The 26,530-nt window shown below is 39.8% G+C and overlaps 1 protein-coding gene and 1 long non-coding RNA gene across 4 annotated transcripts in view; one reads left to right on the forward strand and one right to left on the reverse strand.

The window, feature by feature from the left end:
- The window catches only part of LOC127453501 (uncharacterized), a 34,998-nt gene extending 19,314 nt beyond the window's left edge, over positions 1-15,684 (reverse strand). Inside the window, exons 1-2 of the long non-coding RNA XR_007899419.1 lie at positions 15,631-15,684; positions 11,803-11,884 (exon numbers count right to left, since the gene is read on the reverse strand). This is a non-coding gene — a long non-coding RNA (uncharacterized LOC127453501). The remainder of the gene's footprint in view (positions 1-11,802; positions 11,885-15,630) is intronic.
- Positions 1-26,530, forward strand: part of LOC127453475 (RNA-binding motif, single-stranded-interacting protein 3-like) — a 219,435-nt gene that overhangs the window by 48,859 nt on the left and 144,046 nt on the right. For all 3 annotated transcript variants that reach the window (XM_051719866.1, XM_051719865.1, XM_051719864.1), the window contains exon 2: positions 3,256-3,413. In XM_051719866.1, coding sequence (XP_051575826.1) covers positions 3,256-3,413 — 158 coding nt within the window. The remainder of the gene's footprint in view (positions 1-3,255; positions 3,414-26,530) is intronic.

Here is a 26,530-nt window from a genome sequence, read left to right on the forward strand (position 1 = left end):
CAGTCGAGCTTTTGCTCTCTTGCGCTCGGTCTGTCTCCGTCCCAGCATCATGTTGCAAAAGGCCGGGCCCCCGATCTGCCAAAGAGAGGGCCGGGTGGGTCTGATAAGCCTCTACTCACACAGGAAGCTTTTTGTGCAGTCAGGTCGTGTGCGTGTGTGTGTATGATTGCCTGAAGCCATGTCAGGCATGTCAGACACGCATATGGTGTGCATAGTTTCTGGGAATTGGGTGTATTTATTGTATACAAATTTTATGTAGTGGTCTCTGGCATTATGAGGCACACAGTTTTTAGGACAGAGCCCATATTAGAATTAGGGTCTTGTATTTGCATTAAAGATACCTTGACAGAATGCAATGCAATTGAACAGAAAGCATGTGTAAAGGCCCATTAAAGGGATGGTTCACCCAAAACCCTAACCGTTTGACTTTATTTCTTTGGTGGACCACAGATGGAGTCACCACTGACTTTCATTGCAGCATTTTTCCAACAATGAAAGTAAATGGTGACTGAGACTGTCATGCTACCTTACATCTCTTTCTTTATTCCATGAAACACTAAAAAGTCATACGGGTTCATATAAACATAAGGGCGAGTAAATGATGACAGAATTAAACATTTTCTATGCACGAATCCCAGGGTTGGCCAGTGCGCTTTCGTTTTAACTTTCATACATCGTCGCTAATATAAACACTCGATATGCTTGTCCCTATGAAAATATTCTTATCCCAAATTTCATCAGATTGGTCTATTGTATTAAAACTGACATTGATCTGCTATGTGTCAAAACAAATAAAATATTTTTAACTTGATTTGGGTTTCATTTGCTACCTGACTGAGTTTATGCATATAATTGTGCATCAAACCTGTTTGTGAGCATGTTGTTTTCACCCAGAAATTAATTCATCAATAAGTTTGCTCTTATATATATATATATATATATATATATATATATATATATATATATATATATAAAATGTTTATTTTTTTTAATTTATGATAAAATGTAAAACCAACTCAAACACATGTACGCAAAAGTAACAGACTCCTGATGACTTTAACATGTAAGTGCCTAATTAGAGAGATTTTTTGCGGAAAATCCTTATATAGAGACGGTTTAGCCGTGTTTTATGCTAATTACTAACAATGGGAACACGCTCCCTCATTTAGAGTAATCCAGATTCATCAACATTAGAACAAGAGTAACAAATTTATTTGTGTATGCACCTGTTGTGAATCCGGCAGACAAAATACGAGAGAAACTTTTCTGACAAAGACACAGTGTCGTAAAAACACAATGCTCATTGCACGAGGTGCACAGTAACGACCAAAGACATCTTTCTGGTACTGTACGTGTTTAAATTGACAAACAAAATGTAAATGTAGCACAGAAAGAACGCAAAAGTGTGTTCTGTGTGAACGACCCTTTATGTGTGTTTGTGCGTGTTGTTCATTCTATGGTCTCTTTGTCTTCTCATATTCTTATTCATATTCATATTCGATAAAAATATCCTACCTTTTCAATCTTAACATGGGGTATATATTTTCATCTTAGCTCATACGGACAGTAAAACAAATGTCTGTTTTGATGGCAATTTGTCTTCTCCTGTTCCCTGTCTGTGTGTTGTATTCCTTAGAACTCAGTGGCTTCATTCATAACTGTAGCCTGAGGCTGAAGGGTGTGTGAAGTATATGAATGCACAATATATTCAGTCCGCCATAGGCCCATCTTCTTCTCTTTGTGTCTGTCTGTCTGTCTGTCTGAAGGAAACTGTAGGCTGTGGGGAAGTGCAGGTAATAGATTAATGCCAGGGGAGACTTGCCAGTGTACAGCGCAACTGACAGCCAATGATTATCACAAACACAGAGAGAGCCTACGCCAGACACACTCACACACACATACACACATTCCATTACATAGACTTCACAAGGAAATCACACACACATAAATAATAGTTCTCATGCCATAGTTATGCTGTCACAGTGATGTTTCTATATCTGCCTGCCGTGTCAGTCAGAAAGCACTGAACTCTTTTTGTGCATGCAGCTCTAAAGGTCCAATGGGTAGATGCCATATTTAAATTGACGCAAAAGAAAACAAGGCTGTGAGGGATAGATGTACAGTAGTTCAATAGTTTGTACTGTTGGGTACCTTGGTGTTGAGCGTTCAGCTGACAAAACACTGAAAATATATCTTTTTATAGACAGAAATAGCGTCAAAGTGGCGTTATCTCAGAGGGGGGGAATTCACAAAACATTTGCAGCACTTCAACGCATGTTATCTGAGCGCAAAAACCCTGTATCTTAGGCTGCATCCACACTAATTAGTTTTTGTTTTAAAACACTGTTTTAAGTTTCCTATCATCAATGGAGAGTGTTTTCGGATCACTCTGTTTTCGGTAGAAGAAAACAGCATTTTAGTGTAGATGAGAGGCATATACGTAGCGAAATGAATGCCTTTTCAAATGAACAGTAGCTTAATGCACTGAAATAGCACTGTGCCGTGTTTATATTAAGTCACTGACATTATTTTCAGTGCAAACACACTTCCTTTGTGTGTAAATTAGTCTAATTATACTGTTGATTGTGCATGATTCACAAAACTCAGCACTATTAACCTGGCGCAATTAATGCTGCACTATGGATTTTTGTTTTAAAGAGATATTTGTGTACATTTTCTTGCTATCATGCCCACAGTAATTCATTAATAGATGGAGAAGGGCATTATAAATTATTTAAATATTCAAAAATTCAATTATTTAAATTATTATTCAAATATATAAGAAATAAAATTCAGAACAAAAAAATCAAACATGATATTTGTAAAATGACAATTTTATTTCAAATGGAAAGGGAAAATAAAGTGACTGGAGCAGCTATGCAACGCATCAGAAATAGAAAGCTAGCGATAATCAACTGAATGCACTTCCAATGTAGGCAGCATTTTAATATGAGCAACCTAGACAGGGTGCTACACATTAATACTGAACAACTTATTAAACGGACTGCACATCCATCCCTCACAGCCTCATTTTCATTCTACCCTGACTAAGGCTGACTGATTCATAAACTCTTCACCTAAAGGCATGTTATATGCTCACACACTGTGGCTAAAGATTCCCATTTGAGATTCTTATTTGTTATCTTCCAAGTCACAAGATCATGTGGTTTAACCGTGAGTATTACAGTAATCTCATTTAAATCATGTCAATTATCCATAACAACTACTATCTCTCTCTCTCTCTCTGTCATGCAGCAGTCATATGCCTTGCCCCCACCTCCCATGGCTCCGCCAAGCCCCAGCACCAACAGCAGCAGCCACAGTGCAGCGGAGCAGCTCAGTAAAACCAACCTGTACATCCGGGGCCTTCCGCCTGGGACCACCGACCAGGACCTCATCAAACTCTGCCAACCGTGAGTGTCTTTCCCCAGTCTGTTAGTCTCTCTCGCTTTCTAAACAGGATTGTTCTGTACACCTACATATATGAGAAACAGCTCTATACCTATTTATAGTTAAAAAGACACTGTCCACACATACACAAACTCATGCGATCATGTAAATGTATGCGTAAAAGGTCACAATGAAATGAAAAAGTCAGAGCGCTTAGTTACGGAGAAGAATATGGCCCCATAAATGGTGATGGCAAGTCAGCTTCATTAGTGTGTTGGGAGGTCATTATGAAACTCTGTACAAGGACCAGGGGGCAGCTTGCATAATCCCTTCTCTGATGACTCATGCAGATGTACATCTGTGTTTCTGTGTGGGGGCTTTCAGCCTTAAAACCCAAGACATTTACATCAGCATCATGACCATTTCTGAATTTTCGAACATCCCCCCTGCAAAGTGGACAGAGAGAATACAGTGGGGTTCAAAATCTGAGACCACTAGTGAGAGTACTTCTATTTTGCAGTTTTCTGCAGTTTTCTAATTTAATAATTTTTATTATTATTATTAAATGTATTATCAGCATAACAATTTGAATGAATTTTTTTTTTTTTAACTATTACTTTTTATTTATTTATTTATTTATTTTATTTGGTTTGTCCTCGTTTTGCTTTAATGACTACATGCATTCGAGCTGGCATGGACTTCATAAGCAAAACCTGATGATGCATGTTATCCCAGCATGATTTGAGAATGTTCTAGAGAGCATCTTGTGAGCTTCAATGGAAGCAAGGAAATCTGACATTTCATTCAAAGGCGTTAACATGGTAAATGAACAAAATTAACTTATTTGATTAGTGGCCTAGAAATAGTGCAGAATCATAAGTATTTCTAATTAATTTTACAACTTCAAATTTCTTTGTTTTGCATTTTTCAAAATCCTTAAACTTTGTTCATTCCCAGGTTTTAATTAGATTTTTAATCCCAGCCCCACTGTACTCATATGGCATCAGTAGTTTCTAAGCAATGTTTAGACCAAGAAACCACTATTTCTTGTTGACCCCTGCCCAGATGTGTGCAATTACCAGGCTAGTCCCAAGAATATGTGTACGAGGAAGGGAGAGGGTTGCAATGCCTCAAAACATTATTTTCATTTCAAGAGTCGAAATGCCTTCCACTTACATTTCCCCAAATGTTAACATGTCAAAACTCAGGGGGTAAAATGATGAAACATCAAGCCACAACCTTGCACATGTGCCTCTCTCTTTCTCCATCTCTCTCTCTCATGGTCTCAGGGTACCATGGTCCAGGTTAGCCCAAGGCCTAGAGCGGGATTGGAATTAAAAAAAAATTCATGATTATGAAAGTTGTATTAGCTGCGGCTGCCATGCCAAATGGCCAGTAACATTTTGGAAAGGTCAAAGGGGTCTGCCAAGGGGCTCACTTCCAGAGCACAGCAGAAAAAAAAGAGCGAAAGTGTCCACAAACACTCTTTGCTTAACTTAGCCACAGTGATTTAAGTGCTGTTCATGCATATCTGCACCCTAGTGTGGTGATATAAAGCATACCGCTGCAAACATGCAAACGCACACATGCGCATACGGTTAGTGACCCCTTTCCATCCTCCCGTGGCTCTGCTGCAGTGGTGGCGAGGGCAGTGAAAAGTGCTTCTGTCAGGCTGACATTTCGAAGATCTTCTCTTGTGATTCCCTGAGGAAGATTGGCAGGGTTTTGAAGCTGGAGGTACAATGGGGTTAGACTCTAAAGGAGAAAACATGGCCTCAGCAGAATCCACGCAGCCTCAGCTATGAAAATGAGCCCTTCTGGTTTTAAGCTTGCTGTGCGAAGTGTTTTAATTCGATTATCTGATCATTGAAGAATGGCACATTGCCAAGATACAATAGCAAAAGACCAACACACTGCTTAATCAGTCTGCTTTGTTTTGCAGTAAAAATGTCAAAACATCCTTAAAACAAAATACATTTATTTGAGAGGTGAAACGTGTACAAATGTGTAGATAATAAAACATGTTTTCAGAGAATATATCTTGAATGAAGTTTACTTTTCTTACCCCATTGTCAAATAGATTTTTTTAATGCATAAATGTTGTTAGATATATGCTAAAAAAAAACAACAACAACTGGAAGACAAGACAAATATAATAATAAATACACTCAGTGACCACTTTATTAGGTACACCTACTTATTCATGATTATCTAATCAGCCAGTCGTGTGGCAGCAGTGCAGTGCATAAAATGAAGCTTCAGGTAATGTTCACATCAACCATCAAAATGGGAAAAAAAAAATGTATCTCAGTGATTTCGACCGTGGCATGATTTTTAGTGCCAGACGGGCTGGTTCGAGTATTTCTGAAAACCCCAGGAGATCAGCAGTTAACAGAAATACTCAAACTAGCCTGTCTGGCATCAAAAATCATGCCACGGTCGTAATCACTGAGATCACATTTCCCCCCCCATTCTCATAGTTGATGTGAACATTGACTGAAGCTCCTGAGCTGTATCGGCATGATTTTATGCATTGCATTGCTGCCACACAATCGGCTGATTAGATAATCATATGAATAAGTAGGTGTACAAGTGTACCTAATAAAGTGGTCACTGTGTGTATAAATAATATTTGATTAAGATAATAACTTTTTTTGTAATGGAAACCATTTTGGAATGGCTGCTATTTCACAACATTTTGCTCCCACAAACAAATGGCAGCCACATTTTTTGACCAATGAATTTCCACGACTTTTCCATAACCTTTCCAATTGTTCATGACTGGATATTTTAGATGTCATTTTTCAAGAGATTGCTGGGCAGATTTCGTTTTTTATATCAGGTACTGTACTATTCTTTTGAATTAATAGATTTAAGTGGTTGTACTTATTAGTGCACAAAAGTTTCAAAAAGATGCTTAACAGACTGATGTTATTATGCTGGTGTTTGAGCAAGTCTTATTCAATATCAAGACAATCTGCAAAACTAAAATTATATTCACTATAGAAATTTCCATGACTTCTAAGCTTTCAAGAGTTTACTTGTTTATATGGCTTTTCTAGGCCTGAAAATCACATTTTTATAAATTCACAAATATTCCCTAATATAAATTGAAGCCTTGAAAATAACCATATTTTAAAAGATCATAATTATGTTGCATTAGAAGAGGTAAAAAGTCAAATTAAGGGTGTGTTACTTTTTATTTTTTTAAATCCCGGAAAATATGCCGAGGCGTTTTCAGAAAAGGCCTGGGTATGATTCATGAATTATTAATAAAAGCCTTTGGTGAACATGTCATCATCATGTTTATGTATTTCATTATGCATCAGCAACTGTGTGTATTATATATTGTGTGTATGTCTGCTGGTGGAGACTTGTGGGAGGAGAGTCATGTTTGTGAACCAGTTCATTGCTTTTCTTTTCCATGATTTGATATCATGGAGTATTAACCCTCAGGACATAGAATTTTATAATACCATTTAAAATAATTGCATTTCTTAGTCCCTCATTACACCTCTGATTTTAATCTAATGCTACAGAAAGAAAGTGAATACAGTCCAACTAAATTCTGCTCACAATTGGACCATGTTTATAAAGAATTAAATAAGAATTTTATCCAAAATCTGAATCTTAATGTTTTTTGCCCAATGTGCTTGTCAGTGAATGTGTTTGCCTAGAGGAAAAATATATCACTCATTGCTTGCTCTTTTATAGCTTAGGAGACTTAAAAGAGGTCTTTGTTATGTTTATTTAAAGTATCAACTTTGTCTCAGATGTTTCTCCTGAAATATCTATGGAGAAGAAAAAAAAAAAAAAAAAAGATGAAGTAGACAAATGAGACAATTGTTGAGATACAGTAAGACTATTGAGCTATAAAATTAATGTGGATAGCTCAGATAATTTGGTCTTGGAAGAATCTGATGTGAAATCATTGAGTTCATTTTGAAATATCGGACTTTTGACTGCAGACATGATTGCAGGGGGATTTCTCCTGAAGTCCACCATCATCTCCACTGTTTTGAGCGTGTTCATCTCAAGGTTGTTGTGACCGTACCAGACAGCCAGCTGATCAACCTCCCATCTGTATTCAGACTCGTCACCATCGCAGATGACCGTGATGTTGTCTGCAAACTTCAGGAGCTTGACAGTGGGGTATTTTGCAGTGCAGTCATTCATGTACAGGGAGAAGAGTATTGGAGAGAGAACGCATCCCTGAGGAGCACCAGTGCTAATAGTTAGGGTCTCGGATGTGAGTTTCCCCAGTCTCACTAGCTGCTGCCTATCTGTCAGAAAGCTGGTGATCCATCAACAGATTGGGGTGGGCACGGATAGCTGGGTCAGTTTGGTTGAGAGAAGATCAGGCATGATGGTATTGAAGGCTGAACTGAAGTCCACAAATAGGATTCTTGCATAAGTCCCAGTTCTGTCGAGGTGTTGCAGGATATAATGCAGTCCCTATTGACAGTATCATCCACAGACCTGTTTCCAGTGATGTCATTCAGGTAGGCCAAAACCAGTCTCTCAAACGACTTCATGACCACAGATGGCTCGCTTCCGTTGCGTGCGTCTTTTGTATCGCTTGTAGAGCACCGCTGCGCCTCCAACTAAGATGTTTAATAAAACGTCTGAATAATCAAACACCAGCAAAAAATTATCAGGTATGCTCTGCCGAATCTTCAGCAGTTCATCACTGGTGAAATTGATCAGGAAAAAGTGACAAAAAACATGACAAACAAACAAAAGTAACAAAAATGCTAGAGAGTTCCACACCGAAGTAGTCATCTGCAGCGCCATCTTTTCTGATTGTGTTCAATCCGCAGTTACAGAAATACTCAAACCATCCCATCTGGCACCAACAATCATGCCACGGTCCAAATCACTGAGATCACATTTTTCCCCATTCTGATGGTTGATACGAACATTAACTGAAGCTCCTGACCCGTATCCGCATGATTTTATGCACTGCACTGCTGCCACATGATTGGCTGTTTAGATAATCGCATGGATAATTGTTGGTGCCAGACGGGCTGGTTTGAGTATTTCTGTAACTGCTGACTGTTTTGGTGGCATGAGGGGGACTTACACAATATTAGGCAGGTGGTTTTAATGTTGTGGCTGATCGGTGTATATATATCATATATTTTATATTTACTTAAAAAGCAAACAAAGCATGCTGCCGAAATGGCTGAACCCCCAGCCCCCCTTTCTGTCTCTCAGGCTGATTGACTAACTGAGCCAGTGGAGGAACTGTCCTTGTGTACTGGGCTGCCATATCTAGGGGGGACTCTGGTGTAGGATCTCATTTTCAGTCGGCTGAACCTGCCTGGGCTCGAATAACTCAGGTTCATTTGTCTTCTTAGTTTTCTCAGCCAGAGTATCCAACCATACTTTGATTTATGTCTCATATTCATTGCTGTAGAAGCGTCTAATCACAGGGAGAAAAGTGAACCTGTATTTCTAATGAATGCACAGATGCATGATTCAAACTTTTTAAATCAAGTTTTCGTTTTCTAAAATCATTTTTTATTCATGTGACAACTGTAGTGCAAATCTGCAACAGTCTCTGGTTCAAAAAGTTTTCAAAGCAGGGTCTGAAATTAACCAAAAATGCCACAGAAAGTGACAAATATTTTCCAAATACAGGGTCATAACAACCATTATAACTGGGGGTGGGTTTGGGGGGGGTGCATGTCCTCCCACTTTTTGTGGAATTATACATATTAATTTAAGAGTTTTGGCAGCCATGATGAGAAATTGTAAGCAGCTGCATAAACTGACGGTGTTAAAGAGACAGTTCACCCAAAAATGGAAAGGGAAATTAAATTCTCTGTTTTTATCTATTATCTAACATGATATATTTGTAATATTATATTCCAAGTCTATTTTGTAAGGTTTGTTCTGGTTTAGTATAAGGTTAGTACCCCAGAAAACACTGCAATGACTTGGAGGTGTCATATATTGTAAGTTGCACAGCTCAACCAGAGCAGCTAATTTCAATGTGTATGCTAGATGTGTCAGGCCCATTTAAACACTTTATTGAGCAAAACGGATTTTGAATGCAACTTCAAAAAAGTTAGTAAGTTGTAGGTAAATAAGTGTTTTGTCTAAAGGTTTAAGGCAGAAATAACATACTGTTTTGTCTAAAAATGGTCAGTTCAGTCGAGTCGCACCTCCTGCAGATTATTTGTGAATAGCATTATTTGTTTGCAGATACCACTTGGTTTGATATTTTGTTTCTAATGCATGGAAATTCATTTTAAAGTGTGACTTGAATGTCCAGAAGTGTCCAAATACTTTTGGGGGCCACTGTATTTATCACATTATTTACAATTACTGCACTTTTGTATTGTTGATTTGATTTTGAGTAAGAGTGTATTTCAATCAGTTGATTTATTTGAAATATCTGACTTAAAAGAATAGTTCACCCAAAAAATGAAAATTCTCCCATTATTTACTCACCCTCATACCATCCTAGATGTATAACTTTCTTTCTTCTGCTGAACACAAATGAAGATGTTTAGAAGAATATCTCCACTCTGTAGGTCCATATAATGCAAGTGAATGGTGAACAAAACTTTGAAGCTCTAAAAAGCACATAAAGGTAGCATAAAATTAAACTTACGTGGCTGAATCCAAATATTCTTAAGAAATCCAATTGTTTTTGGGTGGAAATAGGCCAAAATGTAACTCCTTTTTCACTGTACATCTTGCCATGGCAGTCTCTAGGAACGATCATGATTGTAAGCTTGATTACACTTCCTAGTGCTTCACACATGCACAGAGCGCTAGATGGTGCTAGGACGTGTAATTAAGCTTGAAATCGTGATTGCCAAGGAGACTGTACATGTCAAGATTTATAGCAAAATGTGAGTTACATTTTGCTCTGTTCTAACCCAAAACCACTTATATGCTGCCTTTATGTGCTTTTTGGAGCTTCAACATTTAGGTCACCATTCACTTGCATTGTATGGACCTACAGAGCTGAGATATTCGACTAAAAATCTTTGTTTGTTTTCTGCAGAAGAAAGAAAGTCACACATCTGGGATGGCATGAGGGTGAGTAAATGATGAGAGAATTTTCATTTTTGTGAACTATCCTTTTAAATAGACAACACACTGGGTGTTTTTATCTGGTTAGAAATCAAATGCACCCTCATAAGGGTAGAAATGCCCCCGAAAAACAATTGCAGGGGGAAATAATTCTCCTAAATAAAACATTTCCAACACTGACTCTGCAGGAATTGACACGATATCCGCAGTTTTTTCTTGCTTCTAATATTTTTTCAAAGCTTAAAGTAGCAACACCTTTCTAGCATTAAAACCTAAACTGAGGTGAGATGAGTGGCTGACTCCTCTTGAATAGCAAACTTTCCTGGTATGTTCAGAGTGCGTGTGCGGGTGAAAAAGCCGCTAGCCATCAAGAACCTTCTTGAAGTCTTTGTAAACTCAATCTGTATGTCTCCCTCAGTATCACAAAGCTCATGTCAAAGTGTGTGTGAGGTGGAAAAGGCAGTGGGAGGCTTAGTAAAAAGGTGCCTTAGGCTGGATTTTGCACTGTTTTATTGATATCGGCAATGTCTAGTGCTTCCCAGATGGGAAGGAAGATGTCAGTCATCTTTTGAACTCTTGACTCTTCTCGACAGTTCAACCAATGTCCCTTTAAGGCAAGTCAGTTCACTTTAAGGCCATCTTGGTGACACCCCCAGGCAGCTATTTTCTATGTAGGCAATTGAACCTTTTCACATTTCTGGGTTTGGAACATGGAAGTAAACTATAGTGAGGAAAACTTGTATATTGATGAGTGGGAGACCATAGAAGTTCAACGGTCTGTTTCCAGAAGTAAAAATCCCATAACATTTTTCCATAAGTGAATTGATTATTACTGATAACTTGTATATGCTTCTGTTGAAGCCATCAGTCCATATTATTTCAACTTGTTTAAAAGCAGAATATCTGCTGAAGAACTACACTACCCATGATCCTTTGATGATGGACTACAAATGACGAGTCAGTCTCCCTGCACTCTCAAGCTACTTATATATTTGTTTATTTCTGAGTATTTTGCAATATACGTTAAATATATCGATTCAGCCTATAGTTCCAGCCTATAGTCCACCAGTTAGACCAGCACCAAACCAGCACTAACCAGCTTAGACCAGCATGGAAATTCATGCTCGCCTAAACTATCCTTTTCAGCAGGAACCAAGAACAAATAGACCTAAAAATGATGCACACCTGGCCTATTAGCACATCTTCTAATACAATGTGGACTCATGGTGCTTTTGAAAAGCAAATGGAGCAACCGAGCATACAAACAAACATCAGATGCTCGTAACTTTCAGCACAGTGTTGAGAGTCGGGTCAGATGAGACAGCTGCATTGGTAGCCAATTAAGAAATCGTGCACACCCACCTGGATAGAAGTTGAAAGAATGCTGGTTCACATCTTTCGGCACGAGACATCAAACGGTCCGGCATCCGTGGCTGCCGGCACTCTGGGGAAAATAAAAACACAGATCAGAGTGTGTGAAGGCCCTTTGAGAACTGTCATTAGCACTTCACACAGTGCAGCTGAAAGCTTCTTCGTACACAAGAAGTGTTTGTCTTGACGGCGATCAAATCAACTGGGATTTGTTCTCAGCTTGGGCTGTCACAGCACGTTGAGCCCGAGCCGTGTCGTGATCTTTCTAAATTGTGTCCATGGATATAGAAATGTATTTATCTTTCTTTAAAGGGGTTCTGGGTGGTTTGGGTAACCTCACAGGGTGTTTATAGTTGTTTTGTGTCTGTGTTGGTTTGATTTTGTGTGCCTATGTGTTGGCTACTCATTGGGACAAAATTACAAATGAGACCTCTTTAATATCTCAATTGTTTCTCCAAGACAGCAGTGAGATTTCACAGAGAGCAAATTAAGACTTTTTTGCTTCGGAGAAAAAAGTGGGTCTGCTGAGACAAGGACCCCAGTAATCTTACAGTAAATGTGCCTCCTCTAAAATTTCAGAAGAGATCTCAACAATGTCTCAAACTGTGCTCATATTTGCAGAGATACCAATGTCTGCAATCAAAAGTCAGAGATTTCTGTAACACCTTACAAAAAGGTTCCATTTGTTAACATTAGTTAATTTATTAGGTATCATGATCACACAATGAACAATATACTTTTTTACAGCATGTAAAAAATGGCTAGGTGTGCGTTAAACGATTTTATATGCACAACGTGGAGGCGAAGAACCACGACACAAAGCGGGTTTATCTAAGGGTCGTTAAATCTACAGCTCTGCCCATTGAGACACAGAGAAAAAGTAGTGCGACCACACACTTGGTCAAAACTGTGAACGTATATGCACAGTCCAGAAATAATAATATCCACAGAACATAGTGGGGTTGGCACTCCAGAGAAAATGTATTAATTAATTTTCATTCATTGTCATTTTCACATAAATGTGGAAAAACTGATGTTACAATCATGGCAGTGACAGTATAAGAAGCACTTACTGTATGATAAGGGGAAAGACATTCAAAACACTCTGGAACCTAAAGATTTTTTGCCTCTGAGACATTGGTATGATATCTATCAAGGCTGCAAAATTGACTGTATTAATAACGAAATTGCAATTTGTCCCTGAACAGTAGCGCTTCACCGCAAAATGCTGCGTGCATTTTGTAAACAAACAGTGCTGCTTCTTCAGCGTTTGAGTAAGAGATTTGTAAGAGCGGGAGGCCTCTAGTGGCTATAGGTGGCACTTCAGCACATAATATACACAACACATTACAGTTTTAATCATTTTGCATCGACTTGCTGGACAGCGAAAGACGCATTTAATAGGTCCTGATTTAATTCTCTCACCCTCGATCCAAAACAAGTTGAATTCCATTATATTAGCTATGCTGTTAAAAGTGGTTAGGAAATGTTTTCAGTTGCTATATCTCACTCTGCTTGCTCTGTAATGTTACGCTGCTAGGGTAACAAACAGCACATTAATATCGAGCAGTGATTAAAACTGACCGGAACTACCTGTGCAGTCAACGGTTTGAATTGCATGCATTCCAGCCAATCAGAATCGAGTATTCTAACAGAACATGGTATAATCATTGTTAATGTTAGTTATAAAATACAGTTATACAAAATAAATTGTTTATTGTTAGTTCATAGTGAATTAACTAATGTTAACAACATTTGATCAAAAAAAATATTAATATATAGTATGTTGAAATTAACATTAACCGAGATTAATAAATGCTATAAAAGTATTGTTCATTGTTAGTTCATGTTAATTAATGTTGTTAACTAATGTTAACAAATGGAACCTTATTGTAAAGTGTTACTGAGAGTTCAAATATACTGAAATACTTCTCATAAAATTCTTCCAAGACCAAATTGTCGGAGCTATGCTATACACATTATTTCTGTTATTTACTGTATTTCAAAAATTTTCTCATTTGTGTCTATTTTTGTGTTTCTCCTAAGGAGTTTTTAGAGATTTGAGAAAGGTTGATAATGAAAGGAAATCTTGTTCTCCATTAAGTCTCATGAGTTACTCTGAGCAATAAAATCTTACTGTGGGTATAGCCAAAGTTTTTTTAAGGCAAGTCAGGTTACTCGATGGCCATTCTCATATAGCTTCCGGCCACGTTTTTTTTTTTTTTTATGGCTACAAGTACAGCTCCTATGCACTTAAATGGGGAAATACCGAAATCACCTAAACGGCTGGTCTCGATTATGAGAAAATAACATATTTCATAACAGCACTAAATCTGACAACAATGGTATCATTAGTTGTGTTTCTTTAGCTCAGATCACTCAAAAAAAAAACAACAACAAAAAAACACTGTTTTTCAGGCTGGGCCAGCAAATGCACAATCACATTCAAGAGTAAACAATTGATAATGTCTCTATCAAAAAGGTTATTGGCTCTTTTAACAATAAGGTGGAACTTTCATTTTTACGACCACCATATTCAGCGTTACAATTTCTCCCATTCATATGCATTGTAAACAGACCTCTCTCATCTTTATCCTCCTGAGACCTGAGAAGTTATCCAATACCAACTGGGCCTGTGTGAAAAAGTATTTGCCCCCTTAGGTACTAAATCCCCAAATCTATGAAACTGCATTCATAATGGGGTTCAGCTGGACTACACATCCAGGCCTGATTACTGCCAGCCCTGTTTAATCAAATCAAAACCTAAATAGAACTTTTTCAGCAGCATAAAGTTGTCTAAAAGGTCTCACCCAGTAGCCTAGCACACTATGCCAAGGTCGAAAGAAGGGCGACTTGCAATAATTGAGGGAAACATGAATTGTGCTCTCTACCAGAAAATCCTAAAGGAGAAAGTCCGGTCACCAGTCCATGAGTTGAAGCTCAAGCGCAATTGGATTATGCAGCAAGACCATGATCCAAAGCATAGGAGTAAGTCTACCTCTGAATGGCTCAAAATAAGTAAAATTAAAGTTTTGGAGTGGCCTAGTCAAAGTCCTGACTTGAACCCGACTGAGATGCTGTGGCAGGACCACTGGTAGTTCATGCTCTAAAATCCTCCAATGTGGCTGATCTAAAGCAGTTCCGCAAAGAAGAGTGGGCCAAAATTCCACCACAGCATTGTGAAAGACTGATCTCCAGTTATCCAAAGTGTTTGGTTGCAGTTTTTGCTGCCAAAGGTGGCACAACCAGCTTTTAAATTTAGTTTCCTTAAGCCGTTAGTTTCTCACATGGGTGATATAGGTGTTGGATAATTTTTTTGCTTCTATAAAATAAATATATATTTTTAAACTGTATTTTGTGTTCAACTCAGGTTGCCTATGTTTTATGTCATATCTCGTTTGAAGGTCTAAAACAATTTAGTATGAAAAATGCACAAAAATAGAAGAATACTTTTTTACAAATACTTTTTCACATCACTGTATATAAGAATGCATTTACTAATGTTAATTAGTAAAGAACCATATTGTAAAGTGATAACATAAAAAAAATACAATATAACAAAATTTATATTAAAATGAAGTGAAATGATCCACAGAGGTGTTACAGTTGAAAATTATTCAAAATAACTACATGGTTTTGTTTTTTTTTTCAAATTTTGAAAATGGTCCCATTTTCCACATATATGGACTTCATGTTTATCAGTGTGCTGATGCCCAAAAAATGTATGTATTTTTTAAAGTGGCATATCAAACAAAACTAGAGACATTACTCTTTACAACCAAACATGTTTCAATAAAAAAACTTAAAGGGGTTTCTTACCAGAGTCACTTTTGTTGGCACTGCGTCCGTAGTAGCACTTCCTGGAAATTAACGTCATGCTGTTGTGTCATGTGACGCGATGCACCAGAGGTTTAACTCTTAAATGACAGTCTAGAGTCTTGTAAACAGTTTTCAATCGGTTTTAATTCATTTAAAGTATGCGTTGTGTATAGCAAAGCCAAAATACAATGTCCACACATGTGAACGCGAGGTAGCACAAGGTTATAATACAGCAGAGAGTTCAGTGTGTGCTGTATGTGTTATGTTGGATGCAAAGGGAGGCGTGTGTTATTTGTGGTTCTCTCTTTTCGGCCTGATATGCTCTGGTCAATGTGGAGAGATGGTTTCTTGATCCAGATGACCACAGTTAGACCAGAACAACATTGTGATCCCACATACAGGCTGAACAGTGGTATTTCACAGATGATTTCGGTGTGTGTGGGATCAGCATTCTAATTAAAGCTCTCTGGATATCTATTATTGTAAGGGTGTTGTTGCCTCCTTTCTCTCTTGCTTTTACTCTGTCTGTCACAGCTGGCTTGCCTTTTGGGTGATATTAATAGTTGTAACTTTCTTCACAAAGGTATGAGGCATAGAAATGTTCTTAAAGGGATAGTTCACCTAAAACTGAAAAGTCTTTTGTCATACTCACACATGCTGTTCCAAACCCGAATTACTTACATTCTTCCATGGAACACAAAAGGTGATGTTAGCCAGAATGACAATCTCAGTCACTCACTATTCACTTTCATTGTATGGAAAAAGATGTATTGAATAGGGATGGGCACGTGTACTCGTACTCGGACGTGGCAGCAATGATCGATCATGAAAACGATGATCGATGGTGATCATGCATGATGTGACTTTTCAATTAATTCCAAATTCAGTGATAATTACCTGACAACTAAACACAAACGTGTCAAAGAGAGAGCTTATTTTTAATTTTGAGATTGAGTATGTTGTGATTTTGAGGGGTACATTGATTGTCAGAGACATCTCATAGCAATCAAACTGATATATGACGCTGCAATGCTATCGTTACGATAATCAAAAGAGAGTGTATTTAACCGTGTTTTGAACACCTGTCTCTGCAAAACATTTGTTAAACAGGTTTTATTATCATTTAATGTAAGAACTTTGACTCGTTAATGGATATTATTTTATAAAGGTGAATGTTTGTCACTGACTGTAAACCTCCCTGCCCTGGGTGCCGAAATGTTTGTGTGATGTAACGCACACCTGCATCTCGACGAAATGGGAGTTGAAGATTTCCGCATGAGTTTCTAAGTTAGATGCCATTGCACTTTCCCCAGTTGAAAGGTGAAAAATCCAACACTCCGAGTTGAATGGAATGCTTCATGAATCATCACAGCAACAACAATATGGAGCATTGTGGCTTTCCCCACAGGAGCAAACACTTGGGGAGACATACACACCAGGCATATTGCAGTGGATTTAACACACTGAAGCAGTGCATTTACAGCAGGCGAGTGTTTCAAACAGCTAGACAGAGCGCAGCTTAATGGAACAGAATACAAAACTTCAAAACTGAACTTCAACTTTACATGCATATTAAAAACGTGATGGTTATGGCGCCTGTTAAGCCAACTGCCATTTGAAAATAGACAGTTCAGACAATAACTAAAAAACTGGTGCACTTACTAAGATTACTACGGTAACCTGAAGGAAGAACAGACAGACGCGCGTTGTGCACATTCTTTCATTGAATTGGGCAGCGAATCTTCACATAATGACAAAATATGATGCATTGTATATTGATTATGCTATCTTTTGTACATTTTGTAACAGATTATTTTATAACAGCTTATAATAGTGAATAGACGGTACACTGGAACAACAAGACACAATGCAGCAGCCAAAGACGTTTGTCAGACATGTTATTATATATACAGTTATGTACATGTCATTGCCCTTCGAGTACTTAGTCAGAGTACTCAAGTAAACAAAATGACCAAAATGCCCATTCCCAAGTATTGAAAATGAACAGTGATTTAGGCTGTCTTTCCCTAACATTCTGCCTAAAATCCTTTTGCGTTTCCATAGGTCTTTAATGTTGCTATATCATTATCAACAAATGTATATTGTATCATTGAGTAGGTGGTTTACTAATACTCTAACATGCAACTGTTCTCACTGTAAACCATTTTACTCTTTGGCTTGGTGTTATTTGAGGTCAGATTCTTGGCACTCTAGAAGTCCATGAGGGAAACTCCATGCCTGAGGTTCAGAAAGTTTCGAACTCGTGAACACTGTGAACACACTTGAGTCTTGGTCTCAGACAAAAGTCAGATTTCATAGAAACAGTTTAATGGATATGACACAATCCATAACAACATCCTCCTCCTACTAAAATTCTCCTCAACAAGCCACATGATTTGAGGTATCATTGATGTCTGTAGCAAAAAAACAGTGCAGGATGTTACATGCCAAAGTTTAATACTTGGGTTAAGGGTTTGTTTGAATCCCTAACCCTAAGTATAAACAATAATAATAGCAAGCACCCCTAATAGGTCTTATTAACTAACTGCCATTATTGTGTTATTGTGCTCTAAAATCTCTTCGTCAAAGTCAATGCTCTCAATCAACTTAACTGATATTCATTGTTCGGCATGAGTGCAATCAGGATGATTTGCCAGATGCTCTCACAGTGAGTGTCTACACCTTTGGCTTTAGTGTTAGCTGTGTCATCCTGATGAATGATGCTAAAGAGCATTACATTCACCAGAAAGTACAGGATTGGGGATGTTTGGATTTTGAGGTTTCAACAAAGACTGTTTGAATTGCCAGACTTTCATAGTATGTTCTGAATTTGAAGAAGAACTTGCGTCTTAACCACTAATTAATTAAATTTTGTTGGTACTGTATGTAGATGAGTAAAAACTTTCACGGACATGCTACATGCTAGAGTACATCAGCCATGTTGGCATTGTCCATTGGCCCTTATGTTGTTTGACCTGAACAAGCAACAATTTTTTTCAGGTGTTGTTAAACAAGTCCAATTTAACCATGAAGACATTTTTTTTTATTTTTCTTGTTTTGTTAAAGATTAGTCAGTTCAATATGATATAATATTGTAATGAAATTAAAAAGCATTTTGAGTTTATAGCACTTCTTGAAATGCAAAATTGAGTGAAATAATAAGACTTGTTTTCAGAGAATATATATTGAATCAAGTTTATTTTTCTTACCCCACTAGCAAATAGTTTTTTCTTGTTTACATTAAGTATAAACCTCAAAAAAAAAAAAAAAAAAAAAAAAGCGAAAAAATCTTTTTGACAGTAGGATAAGACATTCTTAATACTCAGGTAAACGCACCTTGCTTTAAGTCTGTTTAGAATTTTTTTTTTACTAGAAAAAAACAACAAAACAAATGACAACGAAGAAAATTATCTTTTTGCTCTGCGGACATCCTAATCTTTTGACATGCTGCTTTTTGCTTAATTTAAAGCAGGGTAGTTTGCATATTTGTACACAGGCTTTTATTATATAGCTTATAAATAACAGCCACAGATTTGATCAAAAAGGCTAATCTGTGTTTATTGTGAGGAAACCTTCCTGTTCTTGAGTTTTATGTTACAGAGACATCCGTGTGCATGACCCCTGGATGGCACTAGTTTGTGGAAGCTTTGCCAGTTTTGTTGAGAACATTCCTCCTTCCACCCCACCCCACCCTCCCCGACCCACTCACTCATCTGAGACGTCTGTGTTTGTCCTACCACTTGTTTTGCAAGATGAAATGGCAGCAAATCAAGCATTTGAGTCAAATGGTTCTCATGTGTTTCCCTCACATTGGTCTGGTACATGCTCCTCATTTTCATGTCTCATACTTTCTGTTATGTGGTTGCTGCTAGTCCCCTGTTTTTTTTTTTTTTTTTACGACAAACCATATTGAGGAAAAATTCAAATATTGTTTCTATAATGAGTCTTCGCCACACCAGAGTTGTGATTATCTGTTTTCGAAAAACATCCTCCCACACTTGCTCAGTGTGTGATGGTGTGAATTGCAGAATATCAGACTTTTTGTTGATCAATTCACATAAAAACTTGTTTGTTGGCTGATGCATTTTATTTCTTTGCATTTATGCGATTGGATTATGCTCTTATTGAAAGCAACTACAGTGCTTTGTGATAGACATTTTGTTTTCTGTTTTTCTTTCTCCCCAATTTGGAATGCCCAATTCCCAATGCGCTCTAAGTCCTCGTGGTGGCGTAGTGACTCGCCTCAATCCGCGTGGCAGAGGGCAAGTCTCATTTACCTCAGTCTCAGACCGTCAATCCATGCATCTTATCACGTGGCTTATTGAGCGTGTTACCGTGGAGGCCCACACTATTCTCTGCAGCATCCACGCGCAACTTACCACGCGCCCCACTGAGAGTGAGAACCACACATTATAGCGACCACGAGGAGGTTACCCATGTGACTCTACCCTCCCTAGCAATCGGGCCAATTTGGTTGCTTAGGGGACCTGGCTGGAGTCACTCAGCACGCCCTGGATTCGAACTCATGACTCCAGGGGTGGTAGTCAGTCAAAACTCGCTGAGCTACACAGGCCCCTGTGTTACATATTTCTTCAATTGATGCATTTCTTGGGACTCGAGCCCCTGATGTTTGTGTTACTAGTGCCAAGTTAAGCATTGGGGAAGCTTCCCAAGCTACTCATTTAAAGTAGTTAAACTAGTAAAGCAACCCTTAAAAAAAAAAAAACCCTACAAGCCACTAACAAAATTAGCTATTTAAAGACGATAATTTCATGTTATTATTTCATTTTGCAAAATAATATTTATCTGGCACAAAAACAATAAAGATCTGAATTAAGGTGACATTAATTACGGTGACAATATTAAATTTAATATAAATACAATATATATTTATTCTGATTACAACTAAATACAATACACGCTAAACTAAAGATTGGACAAAAAAAAAAAAAATCAGTTAATTAAACTAGAATGCCTTTGTAATGATGAGTCAATGGAGTTGAGATCCATGTGCAGCTTTAATAACAATAAACATAATACAGACAGGCAGGGGTCAAATCACCAGCAATAGTAATATCCAAGGCAATCCAGAGAGGTAGTCAATAAACAGGCAAGAGGTCAGGGCAGGCGGCAGACAATCACAGGTTATATCCAGGTAAACAAGGCAGTAACAGCAGGCAGGCAGGAGTCTTAAAGAGCTGAGTAAATGGGAAACAGGTGAGCAGGTAATCAGTGCCCAGTACGGGGATTATGGGAAATGGAGTTCAGAGAGTTAAAGTCAATACTCAGGTGATGGTGCCCTCTGGGGGTGAGTGGAAGGAACTACAGAGGAGGGATTCGTGACAGAGCCCCCCCCCGCGAGGGGCTCCTGACACAAGGAGGAAGGCGATGCCGGGGTCTTCCTCAGGGTCGAGGGGCCGGTCTAAGTGGGTGAGTCCTATGAATCTCTGCAATGAGTGTGGGGTCAAGAATATCCTCAGAATTAACACAGGACTGTTCCTCCACACCTTACCCCTCCCAGTCGACAAGGTATTGCAGTGTCCTGCCCCAGCGCCTGGAATCCAAGAGATCTCATACCTGATAAGCCTCCTCGCCATCCACGATGATGGGTGGAGGGTCCTAGTCCCCGACCTCCTCCTCTCTTGGACGAACAGCGGGCTTGAGCAATGAGACATGGAAAGTTGGAGAGATGCGATTAGTGGGACGCAAGGCAAGGCGGTATGATACAGGAGTTATTTGTCTGAGTACTTTGAAAGGACCAACGTACCTGGGACTGAGCTTTTTGCAGGGTAGATGAAGTCTTAGATCACGGGTAAAGAGTCAGACCCATTGACCGGGGTTGTATTCAGAATTTGGGCGACAATGACGATTGGCTTGCTCCTCTTGCCTCCTGATGGCCCGTTGAAGATGGACATGAGCTTGATCCCAGGTGGCCTCATTTCTGAGGAGCCAGTCGTTGACAGCAGGAAGGTCCGTGGGCTCCCCTGACCAGGGAAATAAGGGAGGCTGAAAACTAAGAACACACTGGGAGTCAGGCAAGTTGATGGCTTGCGGAGGGAATTCTGGGCATTTCAGTCCAGAGTAGATAGCGGCTCCAGTCAGATTGATTCTGGTTGCAGTAGGTTCTGAGGAAGCGGGTCAACTCTTGATTCATGCGTTCCATCTGGCCGTTGGTTTGTGGATGGTAGCCAGAGGTTAGGCTGATATTAATGTTGAGTTGACAGAAGAATGCTGTCCATAAGCTGGAGGTGAACTGAGGCCCTCAGTCAGAAATGTCCTCAGGTAGACCATAAAATCTGAATACATAATTGCATTAGATGCTTCACAGTTTCAAAGGCAGTAGGTAATTGGGTAACGGGATTAAGTGGAAAGCCTTAGAGAAGAAATCTACTACCATGAGAATGGTGGTGTTGCCTTGAGAGAGAGGAAGATCTGTGATGAAATATATGGCGATATGGGACCAAGGACGTTGAGGTATGGGTAGAGGCTGCAGTAACCCAGCTGGGAGTTGTTTAGAAGACTTGTTGATGTTACAGGTGCAACAGTTCTGGACCTCACGAATGGTATCTGCCTGCAAGTATGACCACCAGAACCGGTTGCGTACCAACTGAAGAGTGGCAGTGATATCCGGATGACCAGAGCTGAGTGAGGAGTTAACTCTCTGAATAACCTGCTTACAAAGTGGGAGTGGGACATAGGTTCTGTCAGGTGGACAGTCGGGAGGCGGTGGATCATTGGAATGAGCATTAGTTACCTCTGTCATAATGTCCCATTGTACCAGAGCGATGATCAGTGTGGGTGGTAAGATAGGTTCTTCGGTAGGAGTTTGAAGCGAGTATTCAAATTGGCGAGAGAGGGCGTCGGCCTTGACGTTCTTAGAGCCTGGATGATACATGACTGTGAAGTTGAAGCATGTAAAGAACAGTGCCCATCTTGCCTGTCTTGGGTTGAGTCTCTTGGCTGTACGCAAGTACTCGAGGTTCCGATGATCCGTTGGAATGAGGAAAGGGTGCTTGGCTCCCTCCAACCAATGACGCCATTCATCGAGCGCTGCTTTCATGGCCAGTAACTCTCGATTCCCGACATCATAGTTCTGTTCAGCGGAGTAGAGTTTGCGTGAGTAAAAGGCACATGGGAAGAGTTTAGGAGGTGTACCGTACCGTTGAGAGAGGATGGCTCCGATACCAGTGGTAGATGCATCTACTTTGAAAATGAATGGGCGATCAGGGTCTGGATGGTGAAGAATGGGAGCAGTGGTGAAACGAGCTTTGAGATTCTTGAAGGATTGGAGAGCAGCTGGAGACCATAAGAGCCGTGAACTTTTCTTCTTAAGCATAGACGTCAAAGGCGTGGCCACAGTACTGAAACCTCTTATGAAGCACCTGTAGAAATTGGCAAAACCCAGGAAACATTGCAATTCTTTTATCGTAGTAGGTTGTGGCCATTTTAAAACTGCTCTCACCTTGTTATCATCCATAACATAGATTAGATTAGATTAGAAATGCTACTGATGTCTGATGGAACTCCCATTTCTCAGCCTTAGCGTACAGTAGATGGGTGATGAGGCATTGTAGAACAGCTCGGACGTGCTTGACATGCTCCTCGTAAGCATTAGAGTAGATGAGGATGTCAATGTAAATGATTACCCCTTGATTCAGCAGGTCTCGGAAGACATCATTGATGAATGCCTGGAACACTGATGGACTGTTGGTCAATCCGAAAGGCATGACCCGGTATTCATAGTGCCCTGTGCTGGTTGAGAAAGCTGCCTTCCACTCATCCCCCTCATGAATGCGGATGAGATTGTAGGCACTGCGAAGGTCGAGTTTGGTGAAATACTTGGCAGTGCAGAGTTGTTCAAGGGCAGCTGGAACCAAAGGCAGGGGGTAGCGAAATTTTACAGTGATTTCATTGAGACCACGATAATCAATGCATGGACAAAGCCCTCCCTCCTTTTTACTCACAAAGAAGAATCCGGCTGATGCTGGTGAGCTTGAGGGCCTGATAAATCCCTTGGAAAGTTCCTCTTCAATGTATGACTTCATTGCCACAGACTCAGGTTTGGACAAGGTGAAAATTCTGCCCCGTGGAGGTGAGGAACCAGGTAGTAGTTCTATGGCACAGTCACTGGAGCGGTGAGGAGGTAGTTGCGAGGCTTTGGTTTTGCTGAAGGCTTCAACTAAGTCGGAATACTCAGTGGGTAGATTAGGAACTGTAGTAGATTCAACTTGCACAGCAGTGGCTCTAATAGTCCTGGGAGAAATGGGTTTTAGGCAGGTGGAGAGGCAGGTACTGGACCACTGGGTAACTTGCTGATCGCTCCACGAGATTTGAGGGTTGTGTTTTTGCAGCCAAGGTAGTCCTAAAATTTCTGAGTAATGAGGTGATGGGATGATATATAGGCGAATAGTCTCAGTATGCAGTGCTCCAACTTGTAGAATGATATTTTTGGTAGTGTGATGTACATGACCATCACCAAGTGGGCATCTGTCTAATGCTGCCACTGCTAAAAGAGTCACAGAGGTTAAGAGGAATAGGCTCTGGCGAAATCGATGAAGTTGCCCGCTGCCCCTGAGTCCAGCATGGCTGTAGTAGAGACAGACCTCCCCGAAAAGGTTAATGTCACAGGTGATTCATCACATGAAGTAGAGGGAATTAATGAACTACAGGAACTCACCATAGTGGGGTGATGCTGAGATGGTCGGACTGGACAGGAAATCCATGATGTCCAGCTTGACCACAGTACAGACACGGGTGCTGCTTAACGTGATGATCTCTCTCCACAGAGGTAAGGTGGGTGTGTCCAATGTGCATGGGTTCAGATACACACGGGTTAAATGCAGCGGTAGGATGCTTTACAAGTGTGTTGGAGGGTCTACGTTCTCGGAGAAGGTTATCGATGCATATGGTTAACTCAATTAACTGATTCAAAGTCTTACCCTCATCGCAACAAACCAGCTCTGATTGAAGCTCTAAGTTCAGTCCTTTCCGATAAAGCAGGTTTAAACTATCCTCCACACATATGGTTTGAGCAGCAAAAGTACGGAAGTTGAGAGTGTATTCTGCAGCGGGATCATTACCTTGATGATGAGAAAGCAGTTGATCTCCAGCATCTTTGCCTCCTTCTGGATGTTCAAACACAGCACGAAATCGTTGGAAGCAACTGAACGAAGGGAATGTTGTTCTGTCGCTGTTCCACACCACTGTAATCCAGTCCAACGCCTTACCGGTAAGCAGCGAACAAACAAAGGAAATGCGGCTCTCATCAGTGGGGTATAGTGTGGGTTGTTGATTAACAAACAGAGAACATTGGAGCAGAAATCCCTTACATTTAGCTGGTGACCCATTGAATTTCTCAGGAAAGGCAAGGCGTGGGTTAGCGGTGAATGTGCTAGGTGAGGCTGGGTGAGCCGCTGGATTAGATGAAGAGGCTGAAGGGTTTGGTGTTGGTATACAGAGGCTTTGCATAGTCTTAACAAGCTCATCTGTTAACAATGTCAGCCAGTCAAGCTATTGGTGGTGTACAGCAGTACATTTGCTTGCGCTGAGACCTCGGTGGTTAGTTGCAGAAAAGCCACTGGATCGGTTTGTGGCGAAGTATTCTGTAATGATGAGTCAACAGAGTTGAGATCCATGTGCAGCTTTAATAACAATAAACGTAGTAATAAAGACAGGCAGGGGTCAATTACCAGCAATAGTAATATCCAAGGCAATCCAGAGAGGCAGTCAATAAACAGGCAAGAGGTCAGGGCAGGCGGCAGAAAATCACAGGTTATATCCAGGTAAACAAAGCAGTAACAGTAGGCAGGCAGCAGTGGGCCAAAACAAGGTAAACAGTCCAGGATCATACACAGGTAAGGCAGTAAACTTAGATAACGCTCAGAAATGTCAGCCAGGGCAAAACAAGACTTTGCAATGACAGAGAGGGAGTCTTAAATAGCTGAGTAAATGGGAAACAGGTGAGCAGGTAATCAGTGCCAGGTATGGGGATTATGGGAAATGGAGTTCAGAGAGTTAAAGTCAATACTCAGGTGATGAATGAAAGGAACTACAGAGGCGGGATTCGTGACAGCCTTATTTTGTATAACTGAGTCAAAAACACAAACAGCTGCAATCAACTAAATATTTAGCTAATGGAAAGACATCATGGGTCTGTTTCAAAACTTAGTGAGATGCCTCGCATCATTTCATCCTTACTGAAATGATGCCTTATAAAGGCCAATTCACACTGCCCCAACAAACTCCAACAAACTCTAACAAACACCAACATTCTAAAGTTGGATTTTGGATTTAGAATGTTGAGAATCATAACTGTCATGGTCAAACTGCACCAACATACACAAACAGACTGAGCACACTGACCCAACAAAACCAAAGTCTTTCTAGCAAGTCAGTCCACTGTCGGCCATCATTGGTACGCTCTTGGGAGGCTATTTCCAGTCATGCCAGTGCAGCTCCTATCTACTAGAATGGGGGAACACCGAAATCTCAAAAACGGTTGGTCAAGATTACGATCAAAGAGCATATTTTAAATCAGCAGTAAAATCTGACAAAACTGGAATCATAAATTGTGCTTCTTTACCTCATATTACACTAAAAAACGCAATTTTCCCGGCTATTATAGCTAATGCACATGCGCGTTCTCGAGTTGATTGACAGGCAATATCTGTATCTAAAAGGTGATTGGCTGTTTTACCTGTAAGGTGGGACTTCCTTTCTACATCCGTTGACCGTTGAGCGCTAGAGCTCTTGGTTGGGCGTTCCAATTTCTCCCATTCATTTGAATAGATGTGGCCCGTCTCTGCTAAATAGTCTCTGACGAAACCCAACAAATGTGTTCAGGGGATGTGAGAAAAATGATGTGATGCTCTAATGAGCATAAATATACATAGCATACACA

The sequence above is a fragment of the Myxocyprinus asiaticus genome, chromosome 15 (assembly GCF_019703515.2).
Source record: "Myxocyprinus asiaticus isolate MX2 ecotype Aquarium Trade chromosome 15, UBuf_Myxa_2, whole genome shotgun sequence".
Classification (NCBI taxonomy): domain Eukaryota; kingdom Metazoa; phylum Chordata; class Actinopteri; order Cypriniformes; family Catostomidae; genus Myxocyprinus; species Myxocyprinus asiaticus.